Genomic DNA, 19114 nt, shown 5'->3' on the forward strand with positions numbered 1-19114 from the left:
GGGAGGCCCAGCAGGGCCAGGCCAGCGTTGGGGGGGGGGGTGCTGGGCTGGATGAGCTCACGCTGGCAGCTTGGGGTCAGACGCTAAAGAGCCTAAACAAGATGGTCGGTCCCAGGAGAGAGATCGGGCTATGCTTTGTACCCACATAACCTCTACTGCTCTCTTGCAGGCACTCGGGAAAGGGGTCTGGCTGCCCAGGATGGAGGCCTCCAGGAGGCCTCCCTTCACCTCAAATGCAGCCCCCTGCTGCTCTCTCTGCAGGAGCTCTGATTCACTCACCAGCATCTGCCTCTAGCATCCAAGCTGCTGACTCCAGGCCTGGGGGTTCAGGCCCCTCACTTCGCTTCCATGGTCTGCTCAGGGGTCAATGGACTCACCCGCAGCTCCAATACAGCTGCCCCCTGCTTTTGTGAATGAAGGTTTAATGGCACCCAACTACGCCCATCCATTTGCTGCTTGCTCCCAAGGACAGAAGTAGCTGTGGCAGAGACCATATTGCCCACAAGTCCAAATACTTATTAACTGGCCCTTTCCTGGAAAAGAGTTTGCCGACCCCTGTTCTAGGTGGGGTAGGAGGAACCTCCAGCTTCTGCCCTCATCTTACTATGCCAATATTAGGGATCAAAAAGCCACAGCTGTGCCAAAATATTCATAAGGCATCCCCAGAACATTCTTAAGGGAAAAGGCCAAAAAAAAAAAGGTGGGCAGAATATGGGAGAATAGTATCCACAACAATGGCTCCAGTTCAGCGAATGAAAATCAGCTTGCTTGATGGTCTTGAGCTAGGAAGGTGCTAGAAGCTCCTGTAGACATAGCTCCTTTCTCTGTGTGTCTTTAAGACCCAAGACATCTTTATCTGGCTTTGCACAAAGTGTCCATTAGTTGTATCCTAATGACCTGTCTGTTTTGCCTTCAAACAGAAGGTGCCTCCTATATAGGGAGAGGCTACAGGAGGGACAGGCTTTGAGAAACTCTTCTGTTCAACTCTAATTCAGTGTGTCTGTCCATGCATCCATGCCTCTTGGAGCCCCCTTGCTCTGTGCCAGGCACCAAGGGTGCAAAAGGGACAAACAGACCTGTGTTAGTGAAGCTCACAGGCTGTGGTGCCCTTAAGAGAGCTGGTGGCTATCCCAGCCTGGCTGTGCAAGCTCAGGGGACAGGAGGAAGGCTGGTCAGGGGAGACCACAAGAGTCTCCTGCCCCTCACTGGGTCTAGACGATGCCTGGGGGTGGGGTGTACTCTGGGAAGTGTCTGGGGCTAGATGGGGCAGTGGGTGAAATAGCTAGGAGATCAGGGAGGAGGTGGGAAGGTTCTGAACATCCCATGACCCTCCTGCCAAGAAGCCATGTGCCTTTGTATCAGAGCCCTGAGGGGACATGGAAGACCCTGGAGGAAGCTGACCTCAGTGAGCCTTGGTGCCCGTTCTTTCCTCCTTTCGTCTTGTTCCCTTCTAGAAGCAATGTCACCCTTCCTCCTCTGACCTGCCATGCCCTTCCCTTGGGCTCATCTGTCGTGCTTCCTACTTTCTAGCCTCCATGGCATGGATCTATGTTCTGGTCTCCCGGTGGGCTGGGTGGGTCCTAGAGGCTGGGGTCCATGACAAATCTCTCTTGTACCTGGCATGGGCTGCTGCTGTAACAAAAGGTCACCAAACTTGAGAGGATGGACTGAGGGAACCGGCAACTCACCTGCATTCCTGGACCAGCACGTGCCTACCCAGAGCTCATGGGCACTCAGCAGGGATCTTCCCCTCTCTGTCCCTCCCTCACCCAACAACAGATGGCCTGAAGCACAGACAGAAACTGTGGCTGCAATTCCTGTCTTGTCATAGCAGCAAGAGAAGCCTGGTTGGCACCTGAGACCACGGATGAAAAACCTGGCAGCTGATGAGAACAGCCAGGCCACGGTCCTCTGTCCCCACCTCGAAGGCACAGCTGTATGTCACGGACACAGCAATTCTCAGATTTGCAAAAGAAAGCTCTCCTCACGCAAGGTCCTCAAGGATGGGATTTTTAAATTCATCCCATGTTCCCTTGTTTTTTTGGATCCTTCGAAAGGCATGGAGTTCAATGTGAAACTTTCTGAAAATGTTAACGATAAGCAGCAGTTCTCTGACCTGTGGGAGGGGGTGTGCCGGAGCTGGAGCTGGAGGTGGGGTGGGGGTGGGGGGCCTCCAGGCTGATGGGGAGCGCAGACACCATCACTTCCTCCAGGCTGCCCCCAGCGCTGCCTTGGGACGGAGACGAGAGCCAGCCAGCAAGAGCAGCTGGCAGAGCGTCTCGTGCCTCCCCTCTGATGGCAGGTGGGGCGAGGGGGGCGTCTTAAAGATGCCCTGGAAGCTTCCAAGTAGAGTTCTCCTAATTACTTCTCAGATGCAGGAAGGCACTTGAGGGGTGTTCCCTTTTGATGTCTTTCCTGCTCAATTTCAAATGCTTCCCCATCCATGGATTTCAAAGGGCCTTTTCCTAATCTCTGGGGTTTCTGTTTGCTTAAGAGAAGTTGATTTGAAGCCATCCAGCTCGGACGCTGAGAAACACTCGGGGTCTGGGGAAGGCACCTGTTCCTGGCTGGACGGGGTCAGCCTGCGTGGGGTCCTGGCCCTGCACGGACAGACAGAGCCCGCTGGGGAGCCCTCCCCAGACATGGAGTGCTAGGCCCCACAGAACCTGTGTGCACCTACAGGCAGCCCCACAGCCACTAGTACCAGAATGCTGGCTTCAGGACTTCAAAGGGTCGGCCCTTCCCATTGTCACTATCTGCAGTGTTCTGCCTCTCAAGCTTCCCAGACTCCGTGTAAACATCTGCCAACAGATGTGGGGGTTCTGGGGCTGTGGGGTCATGGGGGCTGGTCTCCACTCCTCCTTATGGGCAGACTCTCTCTCCCCACCCTCTGCAAGGACAGGGGGCCTCTGCTCTGGTCGCCACACTTCTTGCCCCTGCCACAGCGACAAGATAGTCCAGGCCAGAGGGCCCCAAGAGTTTTCCCTACAGAAGAGGAATATCTTAGGTCCTGTGAGTCATGTGATCTCTGTCATAGCTCTTTGGTATGGCCTGAAAACACTTACAGATGGGGTATAAATGAGCAGGGGTGGCTGTGTTCCATAAAACTGTACCAAAACAGGTTGAGGGCCAGACTTGGCCTGAAGGTGTCTGTTGGTGTCCGGGCAGAGGGCGCCATGGGCCAGAGCCCTGGGCTGCCCGAGATAGACATGCAGAGTGGCCAAGAAGGAAGCCTCTGAGAGTGCGGGGCTGCTTGTTACCGTAGCATAATCTGCCTCACACGGACCAATCCGGGGCACTCCAGACCTACAGGAAGCCATGGAGGTTCCTCAGGCACTCTTGGGGGTGACCTGAGCCATTCCCTCGGTTTCCTGTTTGGTCTATGAGGGGATGGTTCTAAAATACAAGCAATCGTCTCTTAGTTGGATCCAATGATCTCTGTAAGCAAATAACTGGGTTTAAAAAATGGGAGTCAGCCTGCATAGCCTGGTCTCCATCCTCTCCTGTGGTAACCCTCCCTCCCCCAGCAGAAAGGAGACATGTTGAGTGCTGCTTCATTATTCATGAGGAGCCAAGCTGACCTCTGACCTCTCCAAATGGCAGGGAGAAATAATTCATAAGGGTGCAAATGCAAGCAGGGCAGGCCATCTGAGGCTCAGCCGACCACGCGCCCCCGGGAGCCCCTCCACTGGTGACCTTGCAGCTGTCCCCTCTCTACAGCCCTCAGGGAGCTGCTAACAGAGGGGAGGCCCTGTAGCATTTCGGGCATCACATTGTTAAGTGTGCAAGACCGTTCAGTCCACAGTGCAGAGGACACATACCCCATGCCCACCCTAGAAGAAATCAAACAGGTATGAGCTCTGCCACAGGTCAGGTGCCAGGATACAGGAGTGACTGACACCCAGTTCCCACCCTGAAAGACGCAAGGGTCAGGGAAGTGGCCAGATACACAAATGACAAAGGCCACACCTTCCATGATAAAAGTATGAAAAAAGTCCCGCAGGCACAGAGGAAACAAGGGAATGAATTTGGTTGGTGGAAGGGTGTCCTGGAGCCAAGGAAAGCTCCAGAGGGGAAGAGACCACTTCAGATGTTGCTTTCAAGGGTGAGCAGGAATTTACTACACACTGCAGTGTCTGTGTGTCATGTGGGGGGTTAGGATGCAAAGGGGAAGAGGGTGAGCAAGAAACACAGTCGGGCTGGGCACAGGCAGCCTTCTCGGCGAAGGGGGCCCCGAGCCATGCCGGTGTGAGGCACACAGGGACAGGTCAGGGCAGCCAGTGCAGGAGTGGATGGAGCCTGGGAGGGGGAGGCCAGAAAGCCAACCCGGGGCTAAGTCTGAAAGGCTCTGCAGGCCAAGCTAAGGAGCTTGGACTTTATCCTAAGGCAATGCAGAGTCTCCAGAAGCATTTGTGGAAAGATCAGCCTTACTACAGATGGATTCCAGAGGAAACCCCAGAAGCAGGGAGTTAGGAATCAGTCAATGCCGTGTTACTGAGGGTGCAGAGAAGCCTGAAGCAAGGCAGAGTGGGTGCCACGGAGAGAGGGACTCCATAGACGTGGCTGATATCGATGTGCTTCACCATGTGCCCAGCCCCTTGCAGGAAAGCTGGGGCTGAGTGACCGGTGCTAGCGAATGACCTGTGCCCCTCTTCCTGCTGGAGGCCATATGCTGTAGGCGACAGAGCTGTAAGAGGAAGGAGGCGGGACGCCATGAGCACGCCATTCAGGAGGGTGGCCTGATCCATGGCACCGGCCCCTGATGAACGCTCCCTGTGTTCAACCATACTGTGTCAGGAGTTGTTTGTGACTAATGCCGTGGGAGAAATGCTTGGAAACTGGAGCTGACACCGGGTTGGAGGCTGAGGTGACAGGGAGAGCAGACTAGGGAGGATACAGGGTTTTAGCTCTGGGAGTCTGGATCAGATGGAATGGAGAGGAAGGAGGTTTGAGGACAGAGAGAATGGCTGTCCTCTTCTGACACGGATTAGAATGAGGTACCTCTCCAGGGGAAGCCATCAGGCAGCAAGAGGAAAGAACTGATAGTTGAGTAAAATGTGGGAAGGCAGAGTTTAGACAGTTTGGGGTTTAGCTGTTGGTTAGATGAGAACACCCAGGGGCAGGCATAGGACAGAAAGAAAAGCCCAGGGGAACACTGATGTTCATGTGGGAGCTGGAGGAAGAGAGTCCAGTGCAGGGGCAAGAGAACTGCTCACAACTTGGAGAAGGGTCCCAGAAGCACAGGCAGGAGAGGCTTGGGAGGGGAGGCTTGTCCACAGCATCCAAAGCTGCTGGATGTCAAGAAGGAGGACACGGAGTGGGGACATAGCTAGCTGGGTGTGGGCAGCCAGGGAGGAGGTAGTGGTTGGGACTGCAGAGCTGGGCATGTCCACTATGAGAAAGGAGGAGCTGGAAGAGGGAAGAATGAGTGGAATTTGGAGGAAACAGCCACGCTCCTTCCCTGGACAGTTTCGCAATACGTCTTCCACAGGTCAGTCTGGGAATCTGAGGCCTATGGGCTTGTTATTTAGGTCATTCTCTTTTTGGGGTCCAGAGGAAGCATTTCTGTCGGGTGGCCATCCATCCTATGCAAGGCCCCACGATGAGTTTTGTGGGGACCCACGTTTCCTGCACAGGAATTAACCACAGTGGTCTTGGATGATTGAAGGCAGGAAGAAATAAATAGACTAATGGTAATAATAATGACAAAAAATAATAGTAAGAAAGGCCTCCATGGGCAGTACTAGAGAAGACAAGTAAGAGGGAGAAGGGCTGACTCCCTCGCACCTGCTCTGCACCTCCGGGAGGGACAGCAAGGCCGGGCAGAGGCAGCCACGCGGCCACCTTCCTTCCAGTTCCTGCTTACTCCGCCTCGTGCCTGTGCCCCTGGCTCTCTAGGACTTATCCCTGGGGTCAACTCTAGAGCCTTCGGGTTCCCACGTGCTGTGCTGAAACCTCATGAGAAGGCTGTGTCCGAGAGCACACTCCACAGTAAGAAAGGCCCAGATTCCAGAACCTCCCAGGTTCCCCACCCTCCTGCTAAGCTCCAGACCAGGGCAGGACATGGAGTTGGTGCCTTCGAACTTCGGGCCTGAGGACACCCTGCTCCAGACCCGGGCCAACCCTGTATGACTGCAGGTTTCTCCTTTTCTCTTCCTTGTGGCCTCTTCTGCCTCTCAGGGCCAGCAGCAAGGGGTCTCAGCCGCAAGCCTCTTTTTGTAAAGGGCCAGCGAGTGCGTACTTCAGCTCTGTGTTGTTTCTTCCTCTCCTTTTTGAAAACAACCCTTAAAAACATGCAGATTGTTCTTAGTGCCAGAGCCCTAGAGAAACAGCCCCCGTGGGTGTCACTGGCCAGCCTCGGGCCCAGCATGTCGTCTGGCTGCACAGCTGACCCCCCGGAGAGCTTCAGAGAGCTCCACTGGTGATAAGACCCCTTTTTTGGCCCTCTCTTGCCCCCCACACAGGAGGATACACCCCCTGCCTGTTGCTGTGACAGCATGCCGGGCCCATGTCTCGGCTTTGATGGGGAGGCAAGTACCTCAAGCCTCAGGGAGCCATGGTCTCTCTGGCAAGGGCATAAGAATGAGGCCTGGGAGCAGACCAGAGCCCGGAGTAGACTGGACCCGGAGCCCAGTGTGGCTTCCAGCATCCCTGCACCTGGGCCTGGCTAACACAGCACGTCCACCTTCCCTCTCTGACTTGGGTTTCGATGATAGGGTGGGCCCTGGGGCCAGAAGGTTAAAAGCCACCCCTGGTGGCATGACACACCAAATAGGAACCAGGCGGCCAGGATCTCGCGCCTACTTCGCATCTCCTCACTGTTGCCCTACCCTGCTTCCAGGCCTCTGGCACAGGCCCTGCACAGAGAGGACCACATTACGTTTCTGTACAAAGCCTCCACACACCACCCTCTGGAGCCCAGCGAAGGGAACAGAAATGCTCTGGGATGACCTGTTGTGCCTGACTGTCCCATTTTTAGCAATTAAGTCCCTGTGCCCCAGGACTTTCTCAGTGCCAGGTATGACGGGATGCTGGTCACCCTCTGAGGACTCAGGGCCCAGGTCTAGGCTTGGCCAGTGGTACAGCCCACAGTGTGAGAGAAGGGCAGGGGCTGGGGTCTGAGGTACTGGTGCTTCCATTCCACACAGCGAGCTGAGAGGTTCTCAAGGCCCCAGACCCAGGCCGTGCCCCAGACCAGCCACCTCGGCACTGCGGGGCTGGAGCTGTACTGAGGGGTACACCAGGCCTCCAGGTGACAGTGACATGCTGCCAAGGCTGGACCTTACCACCCTGGATTCTGGGCAGGGTCCCTGGATTTCCCCGGTGGGTGCACGAGGCCGGGGAGCACACACAGCCTGGCCTGGATGTCGCTGGGGACAGACCAGTGGGCGGCTGACAGTCAGGAGCAGTCACAGGCTTGTGGGGATGCTCACTGAGCCGGCTTCCTTGACAGGAAGTGTGGCTGTGAGCAGCGTGGTTGCCACCCACCCCTTCATCCACCTGTGGCCTTCTACCGCCGCCAGGGGCCAGTGCAGTGCGCGGCACAGGGGGAATTTCGGAACAGAGCAGTGGCCAGAATTCATGAGGTCCGGGCACCAGTGTCCCATCTAACACTCTGGGGCTGGTGATTCCTTCCCTGGTTCTCTGGGCAGCAGAGACAACCGACATAGCCAACAACACACCCACGGAGAAGAGGACAGCTCGTACTCTCATTTCACTGCATAGTTGCTGCATCGTTTAACAGATGAGAAAACCGAGGCTCTGGGAGAAGAGATGGGACAGCTTTTCCAGGGTCAAGAGGTAACAGGATAGTGTTGAACCTGGCACTCAATGGCAGCTCTGTAGGTTCAGAAAGGCTCAGCCACTCACCTAAGGTGCACAGCTAGTGAGTGGAAGAGCCCAGGCCTCCACCCGAGACACTGCCCAAGCCTGCACCTTGCCAGATCCCAGACTAAGAGAGAACGGGAAGGAGAGTGGGGGGCAGCCTTTACAGAGTCACTCTCTGCAGGGCCTGGCGGCCATGTTCCTTCTTTACCTCCCCGGGATTGTGGTCAGCCCTGTATGTTTACACAAGAGGAAGCTGAGGGGTTAAGTGACGTCCGTATCCTAGACTCACGTCCATGCTAGTCTTGATGGCTGCGGGGGGAACTGTCAGATGCGCACAGCACTGAGACCTTACTTACACCCTCTGGGCCTCAGTTTCCTCATGTGCGAATGAAGATAATTCAAGCTACTGGCTCACTGGCTCTGCTGCCAGTGGGATGCACCAAGAAGCCCAGATGAGGGAGGTGAGGCAGGAGATGAGGACGGAGCCACTCTCCCAGGGGCTGTGAGAGTGAGCCACAGACCGCACACATCCTAGAGGCCACTCCAAGGACAGCATGCACCCCTCACTGCGCTCTGCGGGGACCCTGTGGCCTCAGGCTTACTGGTGCTCACTGCATTCGGGCTGAGAGCAGAGAAACAGCTCCTGGGTTGTGGAGCCATTTCTATAGAAACCACAGCCCCCACACTTCCTTTCCACTTTAAAAAGCAACACAAAGGAGAGCGAGAAGGGTCACTGACAGTGATAAGCTCTAACCAGCTATGAGGGGCTCCCTTTTCCACACATCTCACCCGCCCAGAGCATATCAGCCACACTGGTGTTGTGTGTGCGTGTGTGTGCGTGTGCATGTCCTGTTTGCTTTTGTTTCGTCTTGCTCCACAGGGCTTTAGAATCCAGTCAATTAAACAAAGAGCACCACAATCATCTCACACTGGGGGGCCTTTTCAGATCCGATCTCGTCCACATAAGGTGTCTGTCACCATCAGAGCCTGTCTTACAGACGGACGCAGCTGGAGCTGCTCACCCAAGGCCACGCACGCCAGCCTGGCTGCGAGCAGGACATGGGCCTGACCTCCTCGTCTCCGTCCACTGAGGTTCCAGAGCACACAGGCCCATTGCTACGAACTTTCTATACAACACCGTGCAATGTTCAACCAGGTCTAGGTAACTGCCAGTGACAACAGCTGCCCTTGTCCGAAAGAAAATGCTCTGGGACCCATGACCTAAAGTGCTGACACCTCTGCTCCTGTGGCTCGGAAGCCCTGGGTATGCAGGTGAGGGCTGCATACACGGGGGCAGAACTGGTCTGCACTCATGATGAGCAGCTCTGTCCATTTCACAGGGGCTAAGAGTCCACCCTGTCAGTGAAGACAGTCGGTGCCACAGCCTGGGTGCACATATTGAGTCTAGAGAGGTCCAGGGGGTGGGTAGGGGGCTGGCAGGACATCTGCTGGGGCCAGCATTACTCCACGCATGCCCAGGTACCAAGAGCCCAGGCGCTCCTGCTTTGCCGGCCTGAGCCTATCCCCTGATGTCAGCGGAGGCCTCTGTTTGTGGACGGAGGCATGACAGCAGTGACGCTGGATTTGTCCAGGTTCATGTTGACAAAGCCCAAGCCTGCCCTCCCAAGCACAGAACCCTGGGACTGGGTCCTCCCAACATGCCTGGCATGGCAGGGAGGAGGAGCCACATGGCACTGTGGCCAGGTCCAGGACCTGCAGCTGCCCTGGGTGGTCCTCAGGTGGGCCAGGAATGGGCGTCTCAGTGTGACATGCAAGACCAATAAAACCCTGCCAACCCGGGAAGGTGGCTGGTGGCTGGCAGAGCTGAGAGTTGGTCTCTGGGTGCATCTGGCCATGGACAGCATGCTGGTGCCTGCAGGTCAGTGCGTGTGGCAGCTTGCCCTTGTGGCACCTCCTATGTGTCCCACTAAGAAAGTTCATTTGGGATGGGAGATAGGTGGAAACTGCTCTCATCCTTTTCAATGGCCCTCACGAAAGTCTAGAGCCCAGCCACGACTTTCACTTCAAGTGTAATTGCTGGAAAATGAGACCCAGGGCCCAGTCCTCTATAGCAATAAACTAACTCAGCAGTTAAGTCCTTGTGGAACAAAGTTGGGCACAAATTAAAAAAAAAAAAATCTGTTCCTTCCTATGCTAGGGCCTGTCTACAGCTGACCCAGACTGCAGAACCCGGGAACTTTACTGCTGTTGCATCAACTCAGGAGCTGTGGACAGGAGGGCTGAGAGCACGTGAGGACAAGGGAAACACAGAAAGAACATGAGATCCTGCACGTGTGTGCGTGGAGCCCACATTGTAGGGCAGGAGGAAAGGGCCAGAGAGCTCTGCTCAGGCCCATTCAGAACCTCCAGCGAACACTGGGGAAGCCTGAACCTTGGGCTTAGTACCCACGATGACAGGACATAGCGACCTACAGGATGCTGAGACTAGTAATGTGGGCCATGGGGCACACCCTGGCCTGGTGGCCCTGGGGCCACCTTTGGCTTCTGGATTGAAAATGAGGTCCCTCCCATTTCCTTCATCTTCCTAGTAGAATGGAACCAGTGCCATGTCTAGAAATAGAAGGTATCTGTAAAAATAATAATCAAAGTACCAAACAATGCAGTTCATTCTGGTTCTGAGCTCTGCTGAAAGGAAACGCATGTTACAGAGATGCTAAAAACGTACTAGTGCTAAAAACAAACTAAACCCAGACTTTCTTCAAGACACGATCAGATGCGCTGAATGCACACTGAGAAAAGAGGACTTTCTCGAGTAACGAGCTGATGTTATTCAAGGGCCGTGTCATGGGCCAAGGAGAAGCACCTCACATACCACCTAGACACCTCTGAACACTGAGTACCACTCACATGTTTACTCTGGTAGTGACAAGACCAAGGCTCAGGGGGTCCCTGAGGGCAGGCAGGAGAAGGTAGTCACGGTGGCCCCAAAGGGCACTGCTGCCACGGCCTTCCCCATGCAAGTTCAGGGACGGGATGCTGAGCACACAGCTGGGGATGGGGCTCTCAGACACCTCCCTGCCTGCACCCTGAGGACCTTACCTGGGCGGGAGCACTGCAGGACAGATGAGCCAGGTCTCCGATTCTGGCCGCAGCCCGGGGATCACTGGAGCTGATCAAGACTGGAGCGCTAATTTCCATGGAGTGCCTGTGGCTTGTGGCTTGGGAGGACTTGTGTGTCACACTGAGCGCAGTGAAGGAGTGGCGCTTCTTGGCATTCTTCTTGCTGTCCACACGCCGCTGAAAGGCACTGACCGCCCCCGTGCTGCTTAATGAGGGTCCTGGGGCCGCACTGGCTGCTGCGCCAGGGTCAGAGGGCAAGGGGGCGTGGCAGCCCGATGCAGCAGCTGGGCACGGCTTGTCCATCTCAATGAGCTGCTTGGCGGAGTCGTTGAGCTAGGTGAGAAAGGGAGAGGAAGGCTTTGTTAAGTAGAGGTCACACGGTCCAGCCTGCTCTCCGTGCTGACAGCCCGCATCCCCTATTAGACCCAACCATGTGTTCACAGTCCCCCAGATCTTGCCAAGGGGCCTCCCTGTAAATGGCGCCGGGCACAGACATAGCAGAGGCTGTGGTGACATCTGTAGATTTTATTGAGCAGCTCTTTTGTCTGCTCCGGGGTAGCCCCGATCCTTTCCTGGGGTGTCCGTTTCTGGGGTGTGAGGTACAGACCTGCAGAGGGCGTAGGACAGAGGAAGAGGAGGAAGGAATGCCCACCTGTGGGCCCCACACTCGCCACGGTGACAGGTTCTGGCCACGCTGGCAGAAAAAGGCAAGGCATGTAACCAGAATGCACTTTTTGTCCCCTGGGGACTGCAGGTGGTGGGGAGCACCTGACCTGCTGAGCAGGAAGCACAGATGCTCTGGGCAGGACTAGCCTCCACTCAACCTGTTAAGACCCAGAGCTGACTTGCCCCCCCCCCCCCCCAGGCTGTGAGGAGGCAAGACCGCACTGTTTCCAGTGATTCTGCAAGGACTCAGGGCACAGTTCCTTCCCTTGTCTCCGCACCTCTTCCATAGAAAAGCAGATGCTTTTACAGGAAAGTTTGTCTTTGACAGAAGTTGCGTCCTAGGTGGTGTTTGTCAGGAAAGGTGGGATGGGCTCGAGTCTGTGAGCAGCCTGTGGTAACTGGGGTCAGCTCTCCGGGTGACACCCTGTCCGAGGCACCAGTTTAGGGAAGGCGTGAGTCCGCAGAGACCACTGTGGGTGGTCTGAAGCCCCACAGAGGAATGGGACTGGGCAGGCTTCACGAGGCTAGGCTGCTGCAGGCTCAGACGGGAGTGGAGGCCGGTAGGCACAGGGAGGGGTTCAGGGGACTCCACAAAGCTGGGAGGTCCCTGCAGGCAGGTAGAGAAGAAGGGGAACCAGCTGCGGATCTACAGGTCTTGTGGTGCAGGAGCCGCACACATGTCCTCAGCTGAGCCGGGAACATGGCCTGGAACTGGGTTGGGGGGCCACGCCACGAAGGGCCATGTCCCCACCTGCAGGGGTGTCTGGATTAGGGAATATTCCTTAGTCCTGGGATGGCAGAGGAGAAACACCAGGTCCTCATGCACCGTTCACGACTAGCGTTTGCCGCTGATAGCATCTTGATGAGTTAATAATAACACTAATAAAAGGTCCCTCTGCATTGGAGCAGTGAGAGCCCGGGAGGCCTCATCTTCATAATGCCAGCAGATCACACACGCAGCAGCTGGCCGTCCAGCCGCTCACAGACAGCCCAGGCAAGGCTGCAGCGCTGTCAGCATTTCCATTACAAATACCTGCCTTTCCGAGGGAGGTTCTGAAAAACTCACTGTAGGCCCCAAAATGTGTGATCTAAATCCAGGATTATTTCCTTTGAAATGTTTCTTCCAACCAGGCTCAGCTGTTTTGCTCTATTTTATGACTTTATTCATTTGCTTCCTCCACAGTGCTCGCCCCCAGAACAGGCCAGTGGCCAGTGCCTCCCGTGCCCCTCCGTGGGCTGCTCCGAACGAACACCCCAGGGCTGGCCTCCTGGAGCCCAGTGTTGTGCACTCATGCCACGGAGCCAAGAGGACCACGGAGAAACAGGAGGCGATAGGGACAATGTCTTTCCTTTATGGGCACAGATTCGGAGCACAGACTCCACACTTCCTGCCCTGTCTCTCCATGTGGGACATTATTACATCGACACGATGGCACCAATAATGGCCAAGGCTCAGCGAAAATAACTCAGCTCTTCCCCAGAGCAGCCGACCGGGACTGTATCAGTTGCCCTGTGGTTTAGCTGCATATGAGGCAGCGACAGAGCAGGGGTGTATGCACGACCGGACAACATGGAGCCATGACCTGAGCCAATGCCACCCCGGTCAGACCCCGGCGGGCTGCTTACAGCCAAGCATACTGCCTCCTCCCTGATGGATACTGGGGTGGAGGGCAGTGTGCCTTTCTCACCCATGCCCACAGTGGGCACCGAGAGGGAAGGCCAATAAACATCCACGGAAGATAAGTGTTCTCAGCCAGCTGAGGGAGTCAGGAGAGCGGCTTCCTAGTGGTGACTCTCCACACGTCATCAGTGGCTTTAGGGTCCCAGACATCTTGGCAGGAGGCAAGGGACATACCAACGAAAAACCCTCCTGATGAAGAAAGACAGTTCAGTTTTATCTTCTCGACTGAGTCTTTGCTTTTCAAGTCTGTGCCTGGGTCCCTGAGGTGACACTCACGGTTGGGGGGAGCTGCCATCAACAAGCTCTGATTAGCCACGCTGAATGATGCTCAGGGCTGGGTCTGGCAGCTGGCATCACCAAGGCCAACCCAGTCCACAGGGCCCGTGACTGCGGACATCCACATCCAGTAGCATCTCCCCTGGACAGCAGCTCCTGCTTTGCGCCCCTTGGCTGCAGCCTTGATTTCCCATTTCCTCATACACCAAGTGAGGGCAGTGTCTGCTTGCCTGCCCACAGCCGTCCACACTGCAGGAAACCACAGGGTTCTGCTCTCCTCTGCATAGGCCGCAGCCCCACCTCAATGGCCTGGGGGACCCCGGCCAGTTAGCCTGGGGGGCCGAGGAGGCAGTGAACATTGAAATCAGCCCCCTTGTTCCCCCTACAAGCAGAATTCTAGAACATTCTGTGAGTGGCTGCTGACTGCCAACCGCGAAGGGTGGTATGTGGTGGGGAGAATGAGTGTTTCCTGTTATTCTGCCCCAGGATGCTCCCTGCTCCCCACCAAGATGCTTGTCTGGCAATGAAAGAGCTCTGCTTCTCCCTCTGAATGTGGCTGGTCCCCTAATCTTCTTCTCCACCCCCACAGAGACAGAACACCCAGGCATAGACGGCACACACACACACACACACACACACACACACACACACACAACTGATGATTAATGAATGCACCTAATAACTCCCATTTTGACTGTTTTGGGGCAGGAATAAAAGACATTTACCACTTCCATACAAAATGAAAACAAAGTAGTGGCACCAGCACGTGAAAGTCTTGCTTGGTTTGTACATGGAAAACCAGGCATACAGGCTGATATCAGATATAACATGCAAGAAAGGACAATGGTGTGAGGTGTGCCCTGTGGTTCTCGAGCAAAGTAACAGGGAAGCCCTTCCATCCTAACCCAGATGTCGGAAGTACAGCCTTGACACATCCATACCCCAGAGCCATGGGCTGGGGGCTGAGATCAGAGAGAAGGAAATATGTCTTCTTCCCCTTCTCGGAAATCCAGGAAGCCAAAGAGGTGACTGTGCTGGAAGGCAGGGGTCACAATTTAAAATGAAGGCAACCAGTGGCCGCATGAGTACAACAAACACTTTCTGAGCACCCACCGTGTCCCGGGCTCTGCTCTAGGTCCTGGCGATGCTGTGCTGAGCGACAGAGGCTGGTCTAGTAAAGTTTATACTGCCCTGAGGGGTGAATTATTTAGGGAGACTTGTAAAGATGCAGATTTTGGCTCAATAGGTCTGGGATGGCACCCACGTTTCTGCCTGTCTACAAACTCCCAGGAGACACCACTGCTGCTCAAGCCAGACCCTCTTTGACTAGAACATGGACAGCTTTGCAATCTTGGCTTCGCAAGGAAACGCTCTCCCCACAACAGAGCCACATGACCAGAGACAGCAGCTTTTGCTTGGCATCTGCCTTTAATGCATGGCTCCCACCCCTGTGGGCTCAGCAGAGCACAGGTCACCAAGCCTGACGGCTGGCCTATTATTCCAGAGAGCTTCATAAATTCAGGAGTGGAGGGAGAGTGGCCTTTACCTGCCTCCAACTTTTGTCAGAAAAAAATCTCAGGAGCCTCCACTTCACTGAGGGCAGCAGGCACAGACGGCTGACTGCATTCTGATCTGAGCTTATTTGTAAAATACTCCCTTCTTTATGAGACTAGATCAACAGCAGGGGCAAGTGAGAAGAGCATGGTTTGCTTTCAGCTCTGGCATCCCTCACCCTCCTCCTTGAAGGCTCTATCTGGGACACAGCTTGGGCCACTGATGAGAAAGGCTGCCAGAAGGAGAGCTCTCGACCACTGACTGAGCAAGTCAAGACAAGTGGCCTGGTGACATCACCAGCCAAGCACGAGAGAGACCCACCTTCATCACCACCAGGCTCATCTGACCTTTATATTGACCATCTGAGGTCAATACGGCCATTTTACAGAGGAGAAACTGAGACTCAGAGGAAAAGTGTAAGTGTCTTGTTCCACATCACACAGTTAACAAGTGGCTTACACCCTTTCTACCACATCTCACTGGCTCTACCATCATTCACTTTTTACTGCAGAGTGCGGAGTTGCTTTTCTGATCTTGCTATATCATTGGGTTAAAAAATTATTATAGTCATTGAGGTATATCTATACCTTTGGCAATTAGAGGGGGGTGGGTTCCGTTTAGAGATTCAAACATGGGCCTTTAAAAACCAGACCTTTTTTGGGAGCATGAACATTAGGTCAGGCAAATGCTCACCCTGGGAGGACCCTGGCTGCAGTTACCAAGGGTGGGAGGCTATTTCTGTTCCTTCCCTTTTTATTTTAAATGGGTGGTGACCTCGCAGGCCTGTTAACAATGCCAAACCTTTTTTTTTTTTAATTTTTTGTTTACTGGAATGTTGAACTCTAGACATTTGTAATGTCACATGCTAACCCTCTACACTGACATTCTCCCATTCACGGAATAAATACTTGTTGTGCACCTGCTATGGGAGAGGCTTTTTTTTTTTTTTTAACCTCTGAAGGGGTCCCCATATCAAAACTAAACATTTTATGAGGTGGTGGGTGCTGAAGTGGCATAGTAGCAGCCCTCATCCCTGGGTGCTGGCATGTCCTGCATGCATCCCACCCAGCACAGGGCCACTGCTTGCCTCCCATTCTGTTCTCGCCATGTTTCCTTCTCAAGGCAACAGACTGGACAGGTGAGCCTGTATTGGCCATAGTGGGCTGGTGAACTGAAGCAATTATTCAGATAACTGAGGTTTAAAACAAGAAATATCCAGCAGTTAAGACAAAGGTGTGGACCTGAAATTCACAGAGAACTACCTGACCTTACTCACAAAGACTGAGTGCAGGCGAGGATTTTGGATGAGATGATCCTAAGAATTAACGCACAGGGCGGGGAATGGTACTCGTTTCAACATCCCATTGTCACAGGCTGGACAGAGCCCCAACTCTGTCGGACGCTGGGCTACTTCCCCTGGGTAGATGGCACCACTGCCAGGTCCCTGGACAAGCCTATAGAGCGGGGCTGTTTCCCCAACACCTCCAGGCCCTGGGCGTTCCCAGCAGGGGGCAGTAGGCATGGCTAGGGGCCACTTAGGCAAACTGCCCTGCCCCTTGCCCTCTTGCAGACCAGAGTGACATTACGTTGTAACCCTCTGTGGCCTCTGAGTTGCCCCGACCGCACCTTCCTGAGAGTCTGAGGGGACGGTGGTTCTCTACGGACACCAGCGATGTGGTAGTGAGCCCAGCAATGACCTCACCAGCACCACCGCAGCCGCCATGTGGGCTCCCAAGCTGCCCCGAGTTAGAAAGGCAGTGTGTCCCTCCTTGGGGAGTTGGTCCCTCCACCACGATCAGAGCTACACACGCACTCCTTCTTGTCCCTCAGCCTCTGCTCGAAGTTGTCACACATTTCTTCTCGGGCACTCACCCCAATTACCATGCAGAATGAGGCTACACCTTCTCTAATCAGCCTCTTAATCGTGGGTTATGTTCCCTGCCTGTGCCAGCAATCACACTCTCGGTTCAGTATCAAATCCCACAAAAAGGAAGATTCCAAAAAGAGTCTGATACAAATTAATATAAGCAAACAAAACTTCATTCATTTGTAAAAATGTGTGAAACTCAGCAAAAGGCTCATAAGCAGCAGAGAGTTATGATTAGCACCTTAGCAGGGTGTGTCCTGTAAGCAAAGGGACCACTGACTGGAAGTTGGAGATAAGTGTAAAGAACCTGTCATAATTTTGCCTGAAGATAAAACTCAGAAGGAAAAAAAAATGGTTATTTTTCCACCAAGGAGAGGAACACAAAGGCACCATTTATTCTCCGTTTTCTGTAAGAACCCCGGAGGGGACATCTCTGCTTGGAAGGTGGCAGGAGGTCAGGCTGTCCCTGCAGGGGGACGTATGGCCTCCCGCAGAGGTGCCCCCATCCCCAGAGAGTGCACTGCCTGTGCTGGGCTTGCAAAAGCATTTCTGACCATCTTAGACCAGCCCAAGAGGAAGTCACAGATCTCAGGCAGCTGAGAAAGGAGGAGGAGGGAACCAAAGAGATGTGGCTGGTACAGAATTCAGAATTTGGAAGGCAGGTGGCAGCTTCAATGCTGGGTCCCAGGGCCAGGCCAGTGAGGTGGCCCAGTCCCTGGCCCTGTAACATTTACCCCCAGCAGTAAAGTACTTCGGGGCATGCAGCTCCAATAAATTACATATATTTTCTAGCATACCACTATATTACATACATTAGAAAACACACACATAAGAGAAACTGAAATTTAAAAGTCAAAAATATAATAAATTTGAAAGTACTAATATTTCCTTTCTTTACTCACAGAGCTTCATGTATTCCTTTTTGGTGTGCGGTTTTTTATTTGGTTTTTGGTTTTGTTTGTTTTTTTAAGATTCTATTTATTTATTTAAGAGAGAGTGAACACAAATGGAGTGGGGAGGAGCAGAGAGAGGGGAGAAACAGACTCCCTGCCAAGCACAGAGCCTGATGCGGGACTCGACCCCAGGACCTCAGGATCGTGACCTGAGCTGAAGGCAGACGCTTAACCAACTGAGCCACCAAGGTGCACCATCGTGCTCCCTACTTTGAAGATCTCTAGCTAAGAACAGTCATTTTCAAACTGTCAATTTTAATGGGGCCTGACCAGTATTTTCTTAAAAATGAACCAGATTAAAAGAGAAAATACAGAATGCATCACATGCACTAAGGGTAAAAGTAGTTCCAGGAGACGTTGGTTTAGTTTCACATACACACTGGTGTGCACCCTGGGTCGGGATGTACCATGCATTTCTCATCCTGAGTTGTAATCTAAAAAGGCTGAAAGCCATTGGCATCAAGAGGAAAAGAGAGACATTTCCCTGCTGAGAAATAAAAGTCCTCTTTCCCCCGTCTGCATGGGTTAAATGTGTGGAAATGTGGGGCGCCTGGATGGCTCAGTCAGTTAAGCGTCTAACCTTGGCTCAGGTCATGATACCAGGGTCCTGGGATTGAGCCCCGCATCAGGCTCTCTGCTCAGCAGGGAGCCTGCTTCCTCCTCTGTCTCTGCCTGCCTCTCTGCCTACTTGTGATCTCTGTCTGTCAAATAAATAAATAAAATCTTAAAAAAAAATCTCAAAGATGATAGAGTTTTGAAATTTGGAGGCTACTTCTTCCTCTTGTAAATAATCATCTCACATCACAGATGGTTAATGAGCTTCGTGCTGGGCGTGGCAGTAGATGCTCAACAAACACCTAGTCAATGGATGGATGCAGCTAACACGTGCATGTGTATGTCATAACAGCTACTCACTGAGTATGATCTCAATAGCTGGTCCCATGCTGTCACCTGGGTGCCCATCAACCCTCTGGGAGCTGAAACTCACACCCTGCTTTGCATACGCCCACCCGCCGGCTAGAAGTGGGCACACTGGAGTTGGCACTCCAGATCCTGGCCTGAGCCTCGGGTCTGAGCTCCCAGAGAGAGCCCACTCGGTTCAGAATCAGTCACTCAGCGGCACCGACTGTCACCTGTGAGGTGCACACTGCAACATGGGGCCAGGGAAGCTTTTTCACAGAAAAAGCTCTCCTTAAAGATCTATCCCAC

The 19114-nt window shown here is 53.8% G+C and overlaps 1 protein-coding gene across 2 annotated transcripts in view; it reads right to left on the reverse strand.

The window, feature by feature from the left end:
- SH3RF3 (SH3 domain containing ring finger 3) overlaps positions 1-19114 on the reverse strand; it is a gene marked incomplete at its 5' end in the record, with an annotated part of 355085 nt that overhangs the window by 88986 nt on the left and 246985 nt on the right. For both annotated transcript variants that reach the window (XM_080813191.1, XM_080813190.1), the window contains one exon: positions 10888-11241. In XM_080813191.1, the coding sequence (XP_080669317.1) occupies positions 10888-11241 (354 nt within the window). The remainder of the gene's footprint in view (positions 1-10887; positions 11242-19114) is intronic.

This window comes from Martes martes, assembly GCF_963455335.1.
Source record: "Martes martes genome assembly, chromosome: 9".
NCBI classification, from domain to species: domain Eukaryota; kingdom Metazoa; phylum Chordata; class Mammalia; order Carnivora; family Mustelidae; genus Martes; species Martes martes.